This window comes from Octopus bimaculoides, chromosome 19 (assembly GCF_001194135.2).
Source record: "Octopus bimaculoides isolate UCB-OBI-ISO-001 chromosome 19, ASM119413v2, whole genome shotgun sequence".
Taxonomy (NCBI): Eukaryota; Metazoa; Mollusca; class Cephalopoda; order Octopoda; family Octopodidae; genus Octopus; species Octopus bimaculoides.
This window is the reverse complement of record NC_068999.1, coordinates 36,901,862-36,917,077: the sequence shown is the minus strand read 5'-3', so window position 1 is coordinate 36,917,077 and position 15,216 is coordinate 36,901,862. Positions and strand designations below refer to the sequence as shown.

Genomic DNA, 15,216 nt, shown 5'->3' with positions numbered 1-15,216 from the left:
TATATATATATATATATATATATATATATATATATATATATATATACACACACACGTGTTTATATGTATGTGTGTGTGTCTGTGTATGCAGGTGCGTGTGTATTATTGTTTAATTATTAGATAAATTTGAAGATGTACCTGTCTCCATATTCTTTGTAATTGTATTGTATGTATGTATGTATGTGTGTGTGTGTACATTTGTGTGAGTTCATGTCTCCTTGTCTTGGCACGGCATGATTGCAAGTGTTGTCTTCCCTTCCTAATCTTCTGTAAAAACATATCAAGCCATACTCTCTGTACTTGTTTCAGTCATTTGACTGTGGCCATGGTGGAGCACCACCTTTAGTTGAGCAAATCGACCCCAGGACTTATTCCTTGGACGCCTAGTACTTATTCTATCGGTTTCTTTTGCTGAACCGCTAAGTTACAGGGACATAAACACACCATCATTGGTTGTCAAGCGATGTTGGGAGTGGGGGGAAACCGACACACAAACATATACACACACACACACATATATATACACACATACGACGGGCTTCTTTCAGTTTCTGTCTACCAAATTCACTCACAAGGCTTTGGTTGGCCCGAGGCTACAGTAGAAGACACTTGCCCAAGGTGCCATGCAGTGTGAATGAACCCAGAACCATGTGGTTGGTAAGCAAGCTACTTACCACACAGCCACTCCATGGGTAAAAAATTACCTAACTTGGAAAGAGGAGAAGGTCAGCGATAGTAAGGGCATCCAGCTGTAGAAAATTATTTTCTGCAAATTCCATCTGACCCAGGCAAACATGGAGAAGTTGACATTAAAATGATGATGATATGCAATCTTTTTTTCTCTTATTGGACTGCAGCCACAGGCTTTGAAGGTTTAATCTATGGACATCTCTTTGTCAAATCAATAGATTACTTGGCAATGATTGTTAAAAGTAGTGTAAACGTAAAACAAACACATGTACACACACAGACAGAGGTACCTGGTATGGCTTGAGTGCTGAATATATTGAAACAATTTTTGTGTAAAACTTAAATGACTTTTAGCAAGTTTACATGTAGTACAATAATATATATTCTTATTGTAATGCAAGCGCATGTTTCAATTATTCCCACATTTCTATTTTATGTGGAGTCTTTGGAATGGTGTTTTATTACTACTTCGAACAAAAGCAATTCTAATAGAAACTCATTCAATCTCTGCAGTAGACAACATTTCAGCTTTTGTTGTTTGGTGTTCAGATGAAAAGATGTCTGCTTGGCCCAGAATGTCAGCATACATCATAGAGCTGACCATGAAAGTAACATGAACTTTTCAGTTCAACACCAGCAACCTTGAGGGACTTTCCATGAAACTGGATAGTCATAGAAAAATACAGAATCACAAGAAGCTGAAGGCACTTGACATGAAATGACATAATTAATGGGATGATGGAATGTGTGGAATGAAAACATTTCCTTTAACACAACCAGTCATAATGGTGGCTTTGATCACATGGGCCACATAAGTTCTGACACCTTTTTCATTACAGAGTTTTGATGCGTTAAAATTTTGTGGTAACATTTATTCAACCACAGATTGTAAATAGGGACAGCAGTAAGTTGAAGAAAACTATGAAACTCTGGTCTTGGACAATATCCTTAACATCAACTGTTAATGTACTGGAACCTGTTGAGTGATGGTGATGTTAATATGCTGCACAACATCAGTTTTGTGAACCAGGACTGCATGTTCAGAAAGCCAGTCATGTTTTCTATAATGCTGTGAGAGTTTAAGACACTTGCTTCCCAACTACATGGTTCTAGGTTCAGTCTCACTGTGTGGCACCTTGGGCAAGTGTCCTCTGTTATAGCCTCAGGCCAACCAAAGCCTTGAGTGGATTTGGTAGATGGGAAACTGAAAGAGGCCCGTCATACATATGTGTGTGTGTGTTTGTCCCCCCCCCCCATGACAAGCAGTGCTGGTGTGTTTACATCCCTGTAACCTAGCAGTTCGGCAAAAAGAGGCTGATAGAATAAGTACCAGACTAAAAAGAAATATGTAATGGGGTTGATTCTTTTGACTAAAAGCCATGGCTGCAGTCAAATGACTGGAACAAATACAAGAATGAAGTATTGCTTTTGCAATGAATTTTTCATTTACCTTTGACTGGTTTCCTTAACTGGAGTGTGGCCATGTTGAAAGGTTTGGTCAAACAAATCAACACCAGTACTTTTTGTTTAGTATAGTACTTATTTTATTGAGTCTCTTCTGTTGAACCACTATGTTACAGGGATCAGGAGTGACCGTGTGGTAAGTAGCTCGCTCACCAACTACATGGTTCTGCATTCAGCCCCATTGTGTGGCACCTTGGGCAAATGTCTTCTACTATAGCCTCGGGCCAACCAAAGCTTTTTAATCAGCTACGCCTGCAACTATGTTAATGATTGTTCCACAATGTTTTGGTATTTTGACACTTCCACTTGGTAGTAACTAGTTACTGACCATTTCTTACCGAAATAAAACTATAGAAATCGAGTGGCTGAGACATCAGTTATGAGCCACTCTCATTCTGGTAGGAAGATGAAGTTTGTCCACTTGTCCCCAAATGTAGGCTTTTTGAGGCATGTTCTCAACTCATCAGAGTAAAGACTATGACTCCACCCATGATGTGTTATCTCTGAGATCTTGTAAAGTGCAAGTGAAGGCCTCACTCAAATCCAAGTTTTTGAGATACTGTGCATTCATCATCATCATCGTTTAACGTCCGCTTTCCATGCTAGCATGGGTTGAACGACTTGACTGAGGACTGGTGAAACCGGATGGCAACACCAGGCTCCAATCTAAATTTGGCAGAGTTTCTACAGCTGGATGCCCTTCCAACGCCAACCACTCAGAGAGTGTAGTGGGTGCTTTTACGTGTCACCTACACGAAGGCCAGTCAGGCGATACTGGCAACGGCCACGCTCGAAATGGTTGTTCTGGGCTTTTGTGAGGACCTTTGCCTATTCAGATCCTTTATCAATATTGCTTACAGGTAAATCACTGTGCACAAGATTGAAAGACAGTTTAAAAAGCAAACCAAGCAGTCCTGCAACTTGTGAGCAAATTTACAACTGCTTGAGTTACTTAAACCTAAATTGTGGCAGAAGTTCACCTATCAAAAATGGGTTTTCTATTCCACTAGTAGTATGAAGAAAACTATTCCTCCCGAGTCTGATGTCACCAATTATTTTGATCATTACAGAAGACAATTTTTGTTTAACATGGAACCACCGGAAATTTGTTTTTGATAGACATTGTTGAATGTCAGAACAGGTTACCTGAATAATCTCAATTGAGAATGCAGTTGCTGTTCGTAACAGTGCTAGCAGTCCACACTATTCAAGATTATCAGCCATAGAACAGTACTTGATTATACATGGTAGGGCTGCATTTTTGGACTCTGGTTGTGCTTGATATAGTATGTCTTAAGCTCATCCTCTTTATCGAGGTTTTAGTATTGTCAGTTTAGTCACTGAAGATCTGATCATGCAACATGTACTGGATTTTACATTACCAATAGTGCTCTTAGATTTTTTTCACACAAGCAACTGTGTACGGGTTTCCTTGTTATCTCATTATTGGTGAAACAAATGGTACATGAGCATTTTTTAAAGTTGTGTGCATAGACACAGATATGGATGTGGAATTAAGGCAGCCAATATTGTTTTTGCAGAATATTGGAAATGAATAACATACATTTTTCAACAATCATGCAATGTCAAGATAAGACACAAACACATGCATGTGAAACAGGTGTCTTTCAGTTTCTGTGTACGAAATCTATTCACAAAGCTAGATCAGCCAGGGGTCATAGTAGAATACACTTACCAAAGGTGCTCTGCTGTGGGACCAAATCAAAGACCACATGGTTGGGAAGCAAACTTCTCAACCAAACAAGGAAAAACCCCACCTAATCTCTGGCCAAACCTGTGCCTTGGAGAAGAATATTTCAGGTGCTGATAACCAGATAATCTAAAACTGATGGCAATGGTGATTGTTTCCCTACAAAATGGCCATATATCTCCACATGGCTTTTACAGATGTGATTGATTGAATGTGAAGCCTACACAAAAATATATCATAGAAAAGGAGATGGAAGTTTCAGGAGGAGGAGGTAGGAATATAAAAAGAGGAAATGGAAGACAAAGAAAAAGGATAAGTGGAGGAAGAGGATGTGAAGGAGAGGCAGATGGAAAATAGGAGTAGAAGGAAAGAACTGGAAGATGGTAGGAAGGTAGAAACAAAATTAGAGGTAGACCACACTCTGCCTCTCACACTTTTTACTCTTCATACCCTCAGTTTCTCCCAGGCAGTGCCTGCCTAGATATTCACACAGCAGTGCCTGCTACTCCTCAGAAGATAATATCCAGATCTCTTGTTTTTGTTTCCTTTCTCTTCCGTCATCCACATTCTCAAACAAACGCCAGCTCCACTTTCCACCAGATAATAGGGAAACATTTTTGCCCTTCTTCACTCTATTAACGATGAGAAAATAAGCACCATGTAACTCTTCTCCTTTGAACATGTTCAAAATGTTTAAAGCCATCATAATTTCATTAACTAAGGAAGTTTGTATCCTCACCCCCACCTCAACTATGAGAAACAGTAAAAAAGAACAAAACAAGTGCCTGAACAAAAAAGTAAAAACACAATTTATTGGTGTATATATATATATTTTAATGGTATGAAAAGCAGAGAACATGACTATAGCTTGGATCATGTCACTTGAAGTCTGTTGTTCTCAATGAGCCGAGGATGTGACCAACTGGATAGCACAGTTAAAGACAGAAGCAAAAACAATGAACACAAAATAGGCTTGGTGGTAATAATAATTATAGTAGTAGTAAATAATTGGAAACAGTCTAATTTAACGACTTAATGAGGGCGCATATCTGGCTGTCGTTTCCTTGGGGCAGCCTTCACAATATCATCAACTCGCAGAATCATTTCGGCAGCTTCTGATGCGCTGGTCAACACCTGGCGTTTCACCTTCAATGATTCAGTCACTCCAAGAACTGAGATGTCTGCTATCACACCATTGTTCATGTCTGTCAAAAGAAATTGAAATAAAAGCACGAGAGTTAACAACTGTTTTGTTTTTAGTTTTGATGAAACACATTTAGCATGCAAGTGCATACACACACAGAAAAACCAATACTGCCAGGAAATTGTACAAGTAATTACTTTCAGAGGTTTTCAATAAAAAGTCCTTGTTTTCTATATTAAAAATAAGCTTATGAAAGTACAGATAGTCAATATGATGTTGGCCTGCTGACTGAAGCGCCAATGTCAATTGGTTGGGATCACATAGACCATTGTCATCAGTTCAGTAGCTTCCAGCATGCGGTTGGCTAGAATACTCTGAAGGAACATTAATAGATAAATTAGTAATCAATCAATCAATGATAGTCCATTCTTCCATTACAAAATTGGAACAATTTTGAAAATATAACAGGTACTTCACAACTCTGATCTTAGAAGTAATGTAAGTTATCAAGACACCAAACTAGAAGAACCATAGAAATGATAGATTGATGTTTTACCTTAGCTTGCTTACTAATGAGGAGTTTGAATACTCTGAAGAGCATAGCTTGGACAGACAAGAGCTCCAATAAACAGACAGACATACCTAAGATTGTTGCTGTTTAGCTGAGCTCAGTAGGCCAATGATCAAAGGCATTCCAGGTATGACCACCCAGCTTTTGTATATCTAGGACTACATTGTCCATTATGTAATTCCTTAAGACAGTAGAGTGTGGTTCGAAGGAGATATGGCTACTATTTCAAGCAGGTTGAACAATTTCTGGAAGGCTTCTTTATCAGCCTTGTTGTTTACCAACCTGGATGAGATGTCCAACCCATGCCAGCATGGAAAGGTGAATGTTAACCATAATTTGTAGTAGTACTTGAAATGAAGCCAACATCATCATCATCATTGTTTAACGTCTGCTTTCCATGCTAGCATGGGTTGGACGATTTGACTGAGGACTGGCAAACCAGATGGCTGCACCAGGCTCCAATCTGATCTGCCCTTCCTAATGCCAACCACTCTAAGAGTGTAGTGGGTGCTTTTACATGCCACCGGCATGAGGGCCAGTCTGCCCTGACTTACAAGATGTTCACAACTGGAAAACTGTTGATATGGATCAGGACTAATCTGGGGCTACAGACTATAATAAAGATATAATGAATATAAGAAAGCAGAAAGGAAGGAGGGAGAAAATGACAAGTTGACATGTTGTAAGACTTACCAAGACCATAAGTAACTTTGCCTTGTGTGTGTGCAGCACGGAGTTGTGTGACAAGTTCAGAGCTGTCATACCCACCATTATCAGCTATTATTGTAGGGATCTGAAATTCAAAGGGTGGAGTAAAAAGAAAAATGTTAAAAGGCCACATTAAAACATAAAAATAAATTCAGTAATAACTAGAATTACAAAAAGAATAAAAGAAAGTGTTTACTAAAATATCTTACCATTCTTAAAGATTTAGCAAATGCTTCCATAGCAACAGCTTCTTTGCCCGGAGTCTTAGCAGCAAGATTACTAACAGCTTCTGCCATTAGCATTTCACTACAACCTGAAATATACGAAACAGCGAAATTAAAGAATTCGTAAAATGTGACTTTTGTGGGATTTAAAAAAAAAAAATTATTTTGTCTTTTAAATCCTGCAAAGAAGGACTTACTTTTCATCTTTTTTGGGACTGATAACTACCAGTAATGTATTGAGAATTAATTAATCATTTATCGTTTTTCCCTTGCTTGCATAGATCAGACAATTTTGTGGAGGTAGATTCTCTATAGCCAATCCTCACTTGTTTTCAAGCAATGTAATATTTTCCCATATGCTAGGCATGTTTTGCATGGAAGATTGGGAAATGAACAAACTTGCTCATTGACAAACATCACATGATGTCCAGACAAGAGTACACACTAACACATCATTTAATGCCTGCTTTCCATGCTGGTATAAGTTGGCTGGCTTGACCGGAACTGGTATGTTCAGGGGCTGTACCAGGTTCCGTAGTCTGTTTTGGCTTGGTTACTGCAGTTGGATGCTCTTCCTAACACCAACCACTCCACAGTGTACTGGGTACTTTTTATGTGGCACCATCGCAGGTGCTTTTCAACTGGCACCTTACCTTGGTTTTAGGATCTCAATTCTGTTGTGATATTGGTTTCTTTCAGTTTCCATCTACTAAATCCACTCACAAGGCTTTGGTTGGCCCAAGGCTACAATAGAAGACACTTGCCCAAGACAACATGGTTGCAGAGCAAGCTTCTCAGCCACACAGCTATGCTTCCACCTCTATCATCCTTACATATGTACAGTTTTGTGTCTAAGATAACCAACATTTTACATGCTTTCTGTTGGCTTAATGTCCATTTTTCCATGTCAGTAGGAGATTGAAAGGGAGTTGAGGCAAGATTTTACAGTTGCTTATTCTTCCTATCACCAGCTAATACCTGCTCCTAACATAGGGTTTTTTTTTTAATTCCAAGAATCTTTGAAAGCTGAGAACAAATGGTTTGTAACATCAACAAAGAATGCAATCATTTCACTTAGTGCTGACAAATGAATCCATGGAAAACCACATGGTTGTGGAGCAAAATTGTTAAAATCACACAACCTGCTACTGTTTATAGAAGATAAACTCAACTTCAATTGCAAACACACAATACCGACATACTCCTTAGTTGCATCCCATCTGTCTTGTCTATCACTACTATAACACTATTTGCTCTCCTGAACTCAATGATTGTATACAATATACTAATTATTACCCTTCAACTATGATCAGAAAAGTGAAACCAGTTTAGAAAATTAAAGAAAGTACATGGAATAAAACATTTATGCATTAATTCATTACATGAGTTTGTGCGTTACTGCATAAAGTAAAAAATCTACAAACCTGCGCCATGAACAGTCTTAGTTTCCTTGACTGTCTGTGAGAGTACACATAGAGAATCATGGAGAGACCTTTCTGCTTCATCTAAGATCTGTTGAGTAGCACCACGCAGAACAACACTACATGCTTCACCAAGAGCTACACCTGAAACAAAACAACATACCAAACATTAATTCAGGACAACAAATAACAAAGCACTCTGCATGCCTATTGAACATAATTGTTACTCACTTCCCTAAAAGATGTGTTGCTGATAATTTACCTTCCTATTTTGAACATTCAATTCGCTGATGAAATGTCCTTGGTGTTCTCAGTAAAAGAAACACCTTTAAGTATAGCTGTTCCTTAGCAAATGTATAGTAAATAGGGGAACACTTTCCAGGCCCCGGCCCACCTCACAGAAATATTTGCAGCTATAATTACTCTCACAGACAAATTCACAAGGCCAAATGTGGCTGTCTGAGCTGCAAGAAGAGCAAATTTTCGTAAACCAACACTACTACCTTAAAGAGAAAGATGGATTGAATCATCATTATTTAACATTTGTTTTCCATGCTGGCATGGGTTAGATGGTTTGACCAGAGCTGATAAGCCAGAGAACTGCAACAACTACAGTCTGTTTTGGTTTGGTTTCTGTGGTTGGATGCCCTTCCTAATGCCAACCACTTTACAGAGTGTACTGGGTGTCCTTTATGTTACCAGCACCTAACTATATTACATATGGAGAAAAAAACCCCCCAAAAACAGCCATAACAACACCTTTGATTATACATTTATTTGATCAGGGTTGATAGGGCAAAATCAACAAATTCACTGCAGTTTCTTCTATTAAGATGGAAAACTCTAAACACTTGAGTTTATTTCCAAAGATTAAATCCAAATAATCAAATCCAAGATATTCTCAATTTTCAGTTGCCAATCATTGATAAATCTACAGTAAAATTACTAAAAAAAGTATACTAAATATTCAACACAAGTTACCTGAGAATTTGATCAACTTATCTTCTCCAATCATAACTTCTTCTATAATGTCACAGTGACCAATTTTGACACAGTCTGGAGCATCAAAGGTTGACACAATCTCTGCACCTGAAACAAGAATTTACCATTTGTAATGCTTACAAAAGTCTGTTTAATTAAAGAGAGGAGGTAACTGAACTGTGGCTTATTACATAAGTAACATAGTGCTTTTCAATTAGGGATTTCCACATCTCTATGAGACTGCTTAAGAAATTGAAGAAAGAAATTTGCTGTGTGTGTGTTGCAGAAAATATCTTAAATGGATATCAATATTAGCAAAACAAACGACTGCTGAATGCACCAAATAGGGAAGTGTAGCAATGATATACAATGAATAGGTGGTAGAATCAACAGAGCGCTAGATAAAATTATTTTGCAATAATTGACTATTTTCCACCATGTTCCAAGTTTGATTCATGCCCAGAACTTTCTGTGTCTCAGTCTGAAGTCATTGAAACATGTGTGTGTGTATATATATATTTGGATCAACATATTTAACTAGAAGCTAGTGTCTCAATATGACAATTGACAAGTCCCTTAACCCCTTAAGGGGTTGTTGGAGCACTGCAGCCATGCAGCGTATCTAGGGTGAGCAAGCCCGGCAAAGCCATCTCCAAGCTAAACTCATTTCTACAGCTGAGTAGACTGGAGTGATGTGAAATGAAGTGTTTTGCTCAAGAACACAATGGATCGTCTGGTCTAGGGATCAAAACCACAATCTTACAGTCGTGAATCCAACACCCTAACCACTAAGCCATGCACCTCTGTCTCAAACATGGCTGAAGCCTAATCACTGGTTGCTATACAATAGAGGCAACTGATGCTGAAGATTAATTCAAATATTTTAAACTAAACCATAGATAAGTAGAAGTCCCAATTAAAACATGCTCTGGCTGTGTGAGACAGAGAACATTGTGCTTCTAACAGAATAAAAACAAATAACTACCTGTAACCAGAGCCAAGCGCTCAACCCCTTCAAAGTCTGCATGTTCAATGGCCATGACACCAGCATCAGAGAAAAGTTGTTCAGGGTAGTTGTAGATAAGTTGTCTGGAATATAACATGACAGTCTTGATAATAGTGTAGTGATGACATGGTATAGACAGAGGAAGGATGCATACAGATTACACACAATATAACAGACATTAACATAAAGAAACATGTACACTAACATACTGAAGAACAGAAAACAGAACCTCTCATCGGACCTGTCAATGATACTATAACTTCACTATACACATACACAGCGGTTTGGTAGTACAAACAAGTGAGGTAGAACTCAAACACATGTGTATATGAATTCCTTTTAATGGTGAAACTTGAAGTAGATAAAGCTTTAAAATATATTGGGTTAAAAAAAACACTTGGATAGAAAAAGTCAAAGACTGCCTGTGGGATACAGACCTACATCTGGTAGAATGCTTGTCATGTTTTCAGATGTGGGTTAAATTCCCATGGGTAGCCTTTGAATTTTTGTATCAAAGATTTATTTTTTTAAACCCAATATATACATGCTATTATTTATAGCTTCATCTACCTCGAGTTCCACTGTTAAAAAACGATTTTATTTCTTGTCCAGAAGTTAATAAATTTGTATGTATGACATAAATAACACGAGTAAACAACATTTTATTTTCATTTTTAATAGAAGTTATGAAGTGACAAATGCCATGTGCAAAACTTTTGATCTTTGAGTTACTTTGTAACCTTTGCTGACTAAAATGCACACACACAGAATGACTGAGTTGTTAAAAACATTACAGCAATAGCTAATATAACATACACAGAAATTATAACTCACCTCTTGAAAGAAATCTGTCATAGTTAATATCTTATTTCTTACTTGTTTCAATCATTAGACTGTGGCCATGCTGGGATACCACCATGAAGAAGTTTTAGTTGAATGAATCGACCCCAGTACTTAATTTTGTTAACCCTGGTACTTATTCTATCAGTGTATTTTGCTGAACAGCTAAGTTACAAGGATGTAAAACACACCAATACCAGTTGTGGTAGTAGGGATAGACACAAAGACACACACACAATAGGCTTCTTGTATATATTTTATACACAGAAACACTGTAACCCACCTGTTAATAAAGACATTACAGCCATGTTTCAATATTTTATTTACTTTATCCTTCATCTTCTCTCTTTCTGCTACCTCCAGTTCTGCAACTTTAGAAATGGCATCAACTTTCACTCGGGAACCAAATACCTAGAAAACAACAAATCCTTTAAAAAACACTCTAAAACACCAGCAGTAATGAGAGTATTTTATTTAATTATATTACCAGAATAAGTTTAAAGGGAACTGTGATATTTATGACTATTCTCCAAGAAAATAAGTGTTTGAAGAAAGTGAAATATCTATAAAGAGTAAAGTAAAAACAGGTCATATGAGTCAGTGAAGGAACTGGATATGGTCATTTCACCAGATAGAAATAACAGCATTGTTTACCGTCCACTTTTCTATGCCAGCATGGGTTAGACAGAGTTTTATTGAGGTAAATTTTTATATGGACAGTTGTCTTTCTTATCATCAACCCTCACCTGTTTCCAAGCAAGGTAATATTTCCTCATGACCGGACATGTTCTCTCAGAATATTAGAAATGAATGACTGACACTTATTTTACAACTACCACATGATGTCAAGACAAGGAAACACAAATGTGTTTGTGTATACACAAATAGATAAAAAATCATTATTTAACATCTATTTTCCATGCTGGCATGGGCTGGCTGGCTTGACAAAGTGCTCCTGTCTGTTTTGGCAGGATTCCTATGACTGGATGCTTTTCCTAACATTAATCACTTGACAGTGTAAAGGGTGCTTTTTAAAGTGGTGCTCATATATATCATTATAACCATTTAACAACTATTTTTCACAAAGAAACACACTATGAGCTTCTTTCAATTTCTACTTACTAAATCTACTCACAAAGCTTTGGTTGGCCCAAGGCCATAATAGAAGACACTTACTAAAGATGCCACACAATAGTACTAAAACCAAAAGCATGTGGTTGATAAGCAAACTTCTTAATCACCTTAACGGTAAATCATCACCATTACCATTTCCTCAAATTGCCAACTATGACAATGAATTGGCAGTCATTAGAGTTTTGGATATTTGCTCCAACTCTCTCTATATTCTAAGTTCAAATCTTGCCAAGGACTGGCAGAACTACTAGAGGGTTGGATAAGATGCTTTGCAGTATCTGTTCCAGCTTTTTGCATTCTGACAGCAAAGCCTGCCATGACACTGGTGTGAAGCTGCATCAACCTAAATTGGCAGTTTTTCCTCTTAGATAACAAGGTAAGGAGAAGGGAGACCTATTGTTTGACCATGGTCATGCTGGAGCACTGTCTTGAAGGGCTTAACCCAGTGGTTCTCAACCATTTTTTTTGCCTATGGATCTCTTTGATTCCTATTTTACTCTACTGGACTCTCACAGCCATTTGATGTTTAAAAAGGTCACATTATATTTCTGTAATCAATAATTATTATTATTAGGAATTGTATAAACAAAAATGTTGAAAGATTTTGTGTATTTGTAAAAACATAACCAATTTATTGCGTGTAAAATCTTACGCAGACTCCAGTTAAGAACCACTGGTTTAACTGAACAAATTGACCACAGCACTTATTCAATTAGTCTCCTTTGGCAAATAAATCAACAATGGTTGTCAAGCAGTGGTGGGAGACAAACATATGTGACAGATTTCCATACTGTTTCTGCCTACCAAACTCACAAGGCATTGATTGGCCTAGGGCTATAATAGAAGACACTCAGCCAAGGTGCTGTGCAGCATGACCGAGAGCAAGCTTCTTAACCACACAGCTATGATTGCAAGAATTTTGTCCTTTTCGTTCAATTAATGACCTCATGACCCATCATCAAATACTACATAAATGTATGCAGTGAAAATGGGCAGCATCGATATAGTAAACAGAGCAAGTACATAAGGATTTAAAACAAGAAATCAATCAAAAAAGCAAATTCTTACTTTGATTTTATCAGCATCCATGGGTGTATTTGCAACAAGAATCTTGGCATTTTCTATCCTTTTAGGCTGGTTGACACCAATCTTTTTGTCAAGAAGAAAACCTGAAAAGAGGAATGCAATTCAAAATTAATATGATGAGAAAACTAAAGGGAGATGAAACCTACTTTTATAGATTCTGGTACAGGTGTGTTTCTAAATCAGAACCACAGGTGTAAACCCTTACCACTGCCGACCCAGTGTTACAACCTAAGTAGGTTGGATGGTGTGCCAGGTACTGGCAAGCTGGAGGGCTGCACCAGGCACCAGTCATCTGTTTTGGTATGGTTTCTACAACTGGATGCCCTTCCTAATACCAATCACTTTACAGAGTGCTTTTTATGTGGTGCCAAACTAATATCACTACACAACAGTTGTATCCATTGTCTCCCCTGATGCCATTACCAGAATTTCTGACCAACTATATTAGAAACACAACATATATACTGAACACTCTATCCACTACTGAATTGCACCTCTCTGTAGGAATTTCCAGCTCTTGTCACCAAACCATAACCCCCATCTAACATCACTACTACACATCATTTAATATCCACTTTGCTATCCCTGCAAGGGCCAGACATTTCCTGGAAACGAACAGCATAATTAGTATGATGGTGATGCTCATTTATAATAGTTATATTATGTCCAGACAATGGGGAAAACAAACGTGTATTTTAATTGGTTTCAGAGGCTGTGGTGATGCTAATGGGCTTCTTTTCATTTCCCTTTACCAAATTCAATCACAAGGTGTTAGTTAGGTGATCCAGGGCTATGGAAGAAAATACTTGCCCAAGTTATGGCACAGTGGGAACGAATGCAAGACCATGTGACTGGGAAGAATGCTGCTCAACCACACCAATTGCAGGGTAGCACCATTCAAATATTGGTTTAGATGTCTTGAACTTCACAGCAGAGATTGACACTGTAGCTACATGAACAAACAAAGCATTACTCACCTTCATCAAGATAAGAATCTTTCATTCCACTTCCTAACTTCTTAATGATTTGGATGACAGAAATGTCAATGTTTCCCTGGAATCAAAGGACATTGATTTATGATTAACATTCTGAAATAATCTTTTTTTATTAAACTAAAAAGAAAATAAGGCTATGACACAGTGTCTGGAGTCAGACTTGGGACACCATTTCACTGAGGCACCCAACTCATCAAGTGTTACAAATTGGTGTTATTTAAGTATGCCCCTGGTTTCACATAGGATAATCTAATGCTACTTCTCTATTGAACAAACAAGGACACGTATACAGGATAACTTGATCTGCTGAAATAGGACAAAATCTCCCTCAAATTACATTCTACTGTGAAATAAAAAAACAAGCTGGATAATGTAGTCATGTAACCTCTGATACACTGTGCCTGAATAATCGAAAGTCTGCTCAACCAGAATTGACCTGAGGTTAAGCAACTATGTGAGAAGGCACTGGAAATGAAAACACATAAATAACACTCCCTATAACTACAACATAATGGATGTTCAGTGTGGTGTGTTGAAGCTGAGAATTTTGTCTCCCCACAGTCCAGGTAGGGATCAGCAACTTCTTTGTTTATATTTGCCCATAGCCTACACATAATATTTGTTGTTATATCCGTTTTTCCACGCTAACAGAAGGAAATTAAGACGATATCTTAACAGTTGGACATTCTATCACTAACACTTATTTTTTTACTTTACAAACCTTCAAAAAAATCTCCCAAAATTTGCAGCACTCAGATATCATGTACAATATTGGAGAGTGTAACTCAATTGTTTACATGAAACCACGTATTTTCACAAATGTACTAATGAGGCTTGCATTGAAATTCTCAGGTGACTTTGGGTGGTTTGCTAATAATGGCTTCAAATTTTGGCACAAGACCAGTAATTTCAGGGGAGGGGATAAATCAACTGCATCAACCGCAGTGATCAACCAGTACTTATGATTTCTGTCTTAGGAATAAAGCTATATTCATAGTGTAAAATGATTATAGTATTGAAACTAGTAAAAGAATAACAGGGATAAACGTCAGAGTGTAAGTATCTTGAGAGAAAAGCTGAACATTAGAAGCATCAGTTGTGGCGTGCAAGAGAGACGATTGCGCTGGTATGGACATGTGGTGAGAATGGAGGAGGATAGCTGCGTGAAAAAGTGCCACACCCTAACAGTTGAGGGAACCCGTGGAAGAGGTAGGCCCAGGAAGACCTGGGCTGAGGTGGTG

At 37.8% G+C, this 15,216-nt stretch overlaps 1 protein-coding gene across 1 annotated transcript in view; it reads right to left on the bottom strand.

The window, feature by feature from the left end:
• Nucleotides 1-4,651: 4,651 nt before the first annotated feature.
• The window catches only part of LOC106871773 (T-complex protein 1 subunit beta), a 20,602-nt gene continuing 10,037 nt past the window's right edge, over nt 4,652-15,216 (bottom strand). Inside the window, exons 8-16 of the mRNA XM_014918412.2 lie at nt 13,958-14,033; nt 12,963-13,063; nt 11,044-11,171; nt 9,900-10,003; nt 8,915-9,022; nt 7,937-8,077; nt 6,498-6,601; nt 6,274-6,373; nt 4,652-5,070 (exon numbers count right to left, since the gene is read on the bottom strand). Coding sequence (XP_014773898.1) covers nt 4,898-5,070; nt 6,274-6,373; nt 6,498-6,601; nt 7,937-8,077; nt 8,915-9,022; nt 9,900-10,003; nt 11,044-11,171; nt 12,963-13,063; nt 13,958-14,033 — 1,035 coding nt within the window. The 3' untranslated portion in view covers nt 4,652-4,897. The remainder of the gene's footprint in view (nt 5,071-6,273; nt 6,374-6,497; nt 6,602-7,936; nt 8,078-8,914; nt 9,023-9,899; nt 10,004-11,043; nt 11,172-12,962; nt 13,064-13,957; nt 14,034-15,216) is intronic.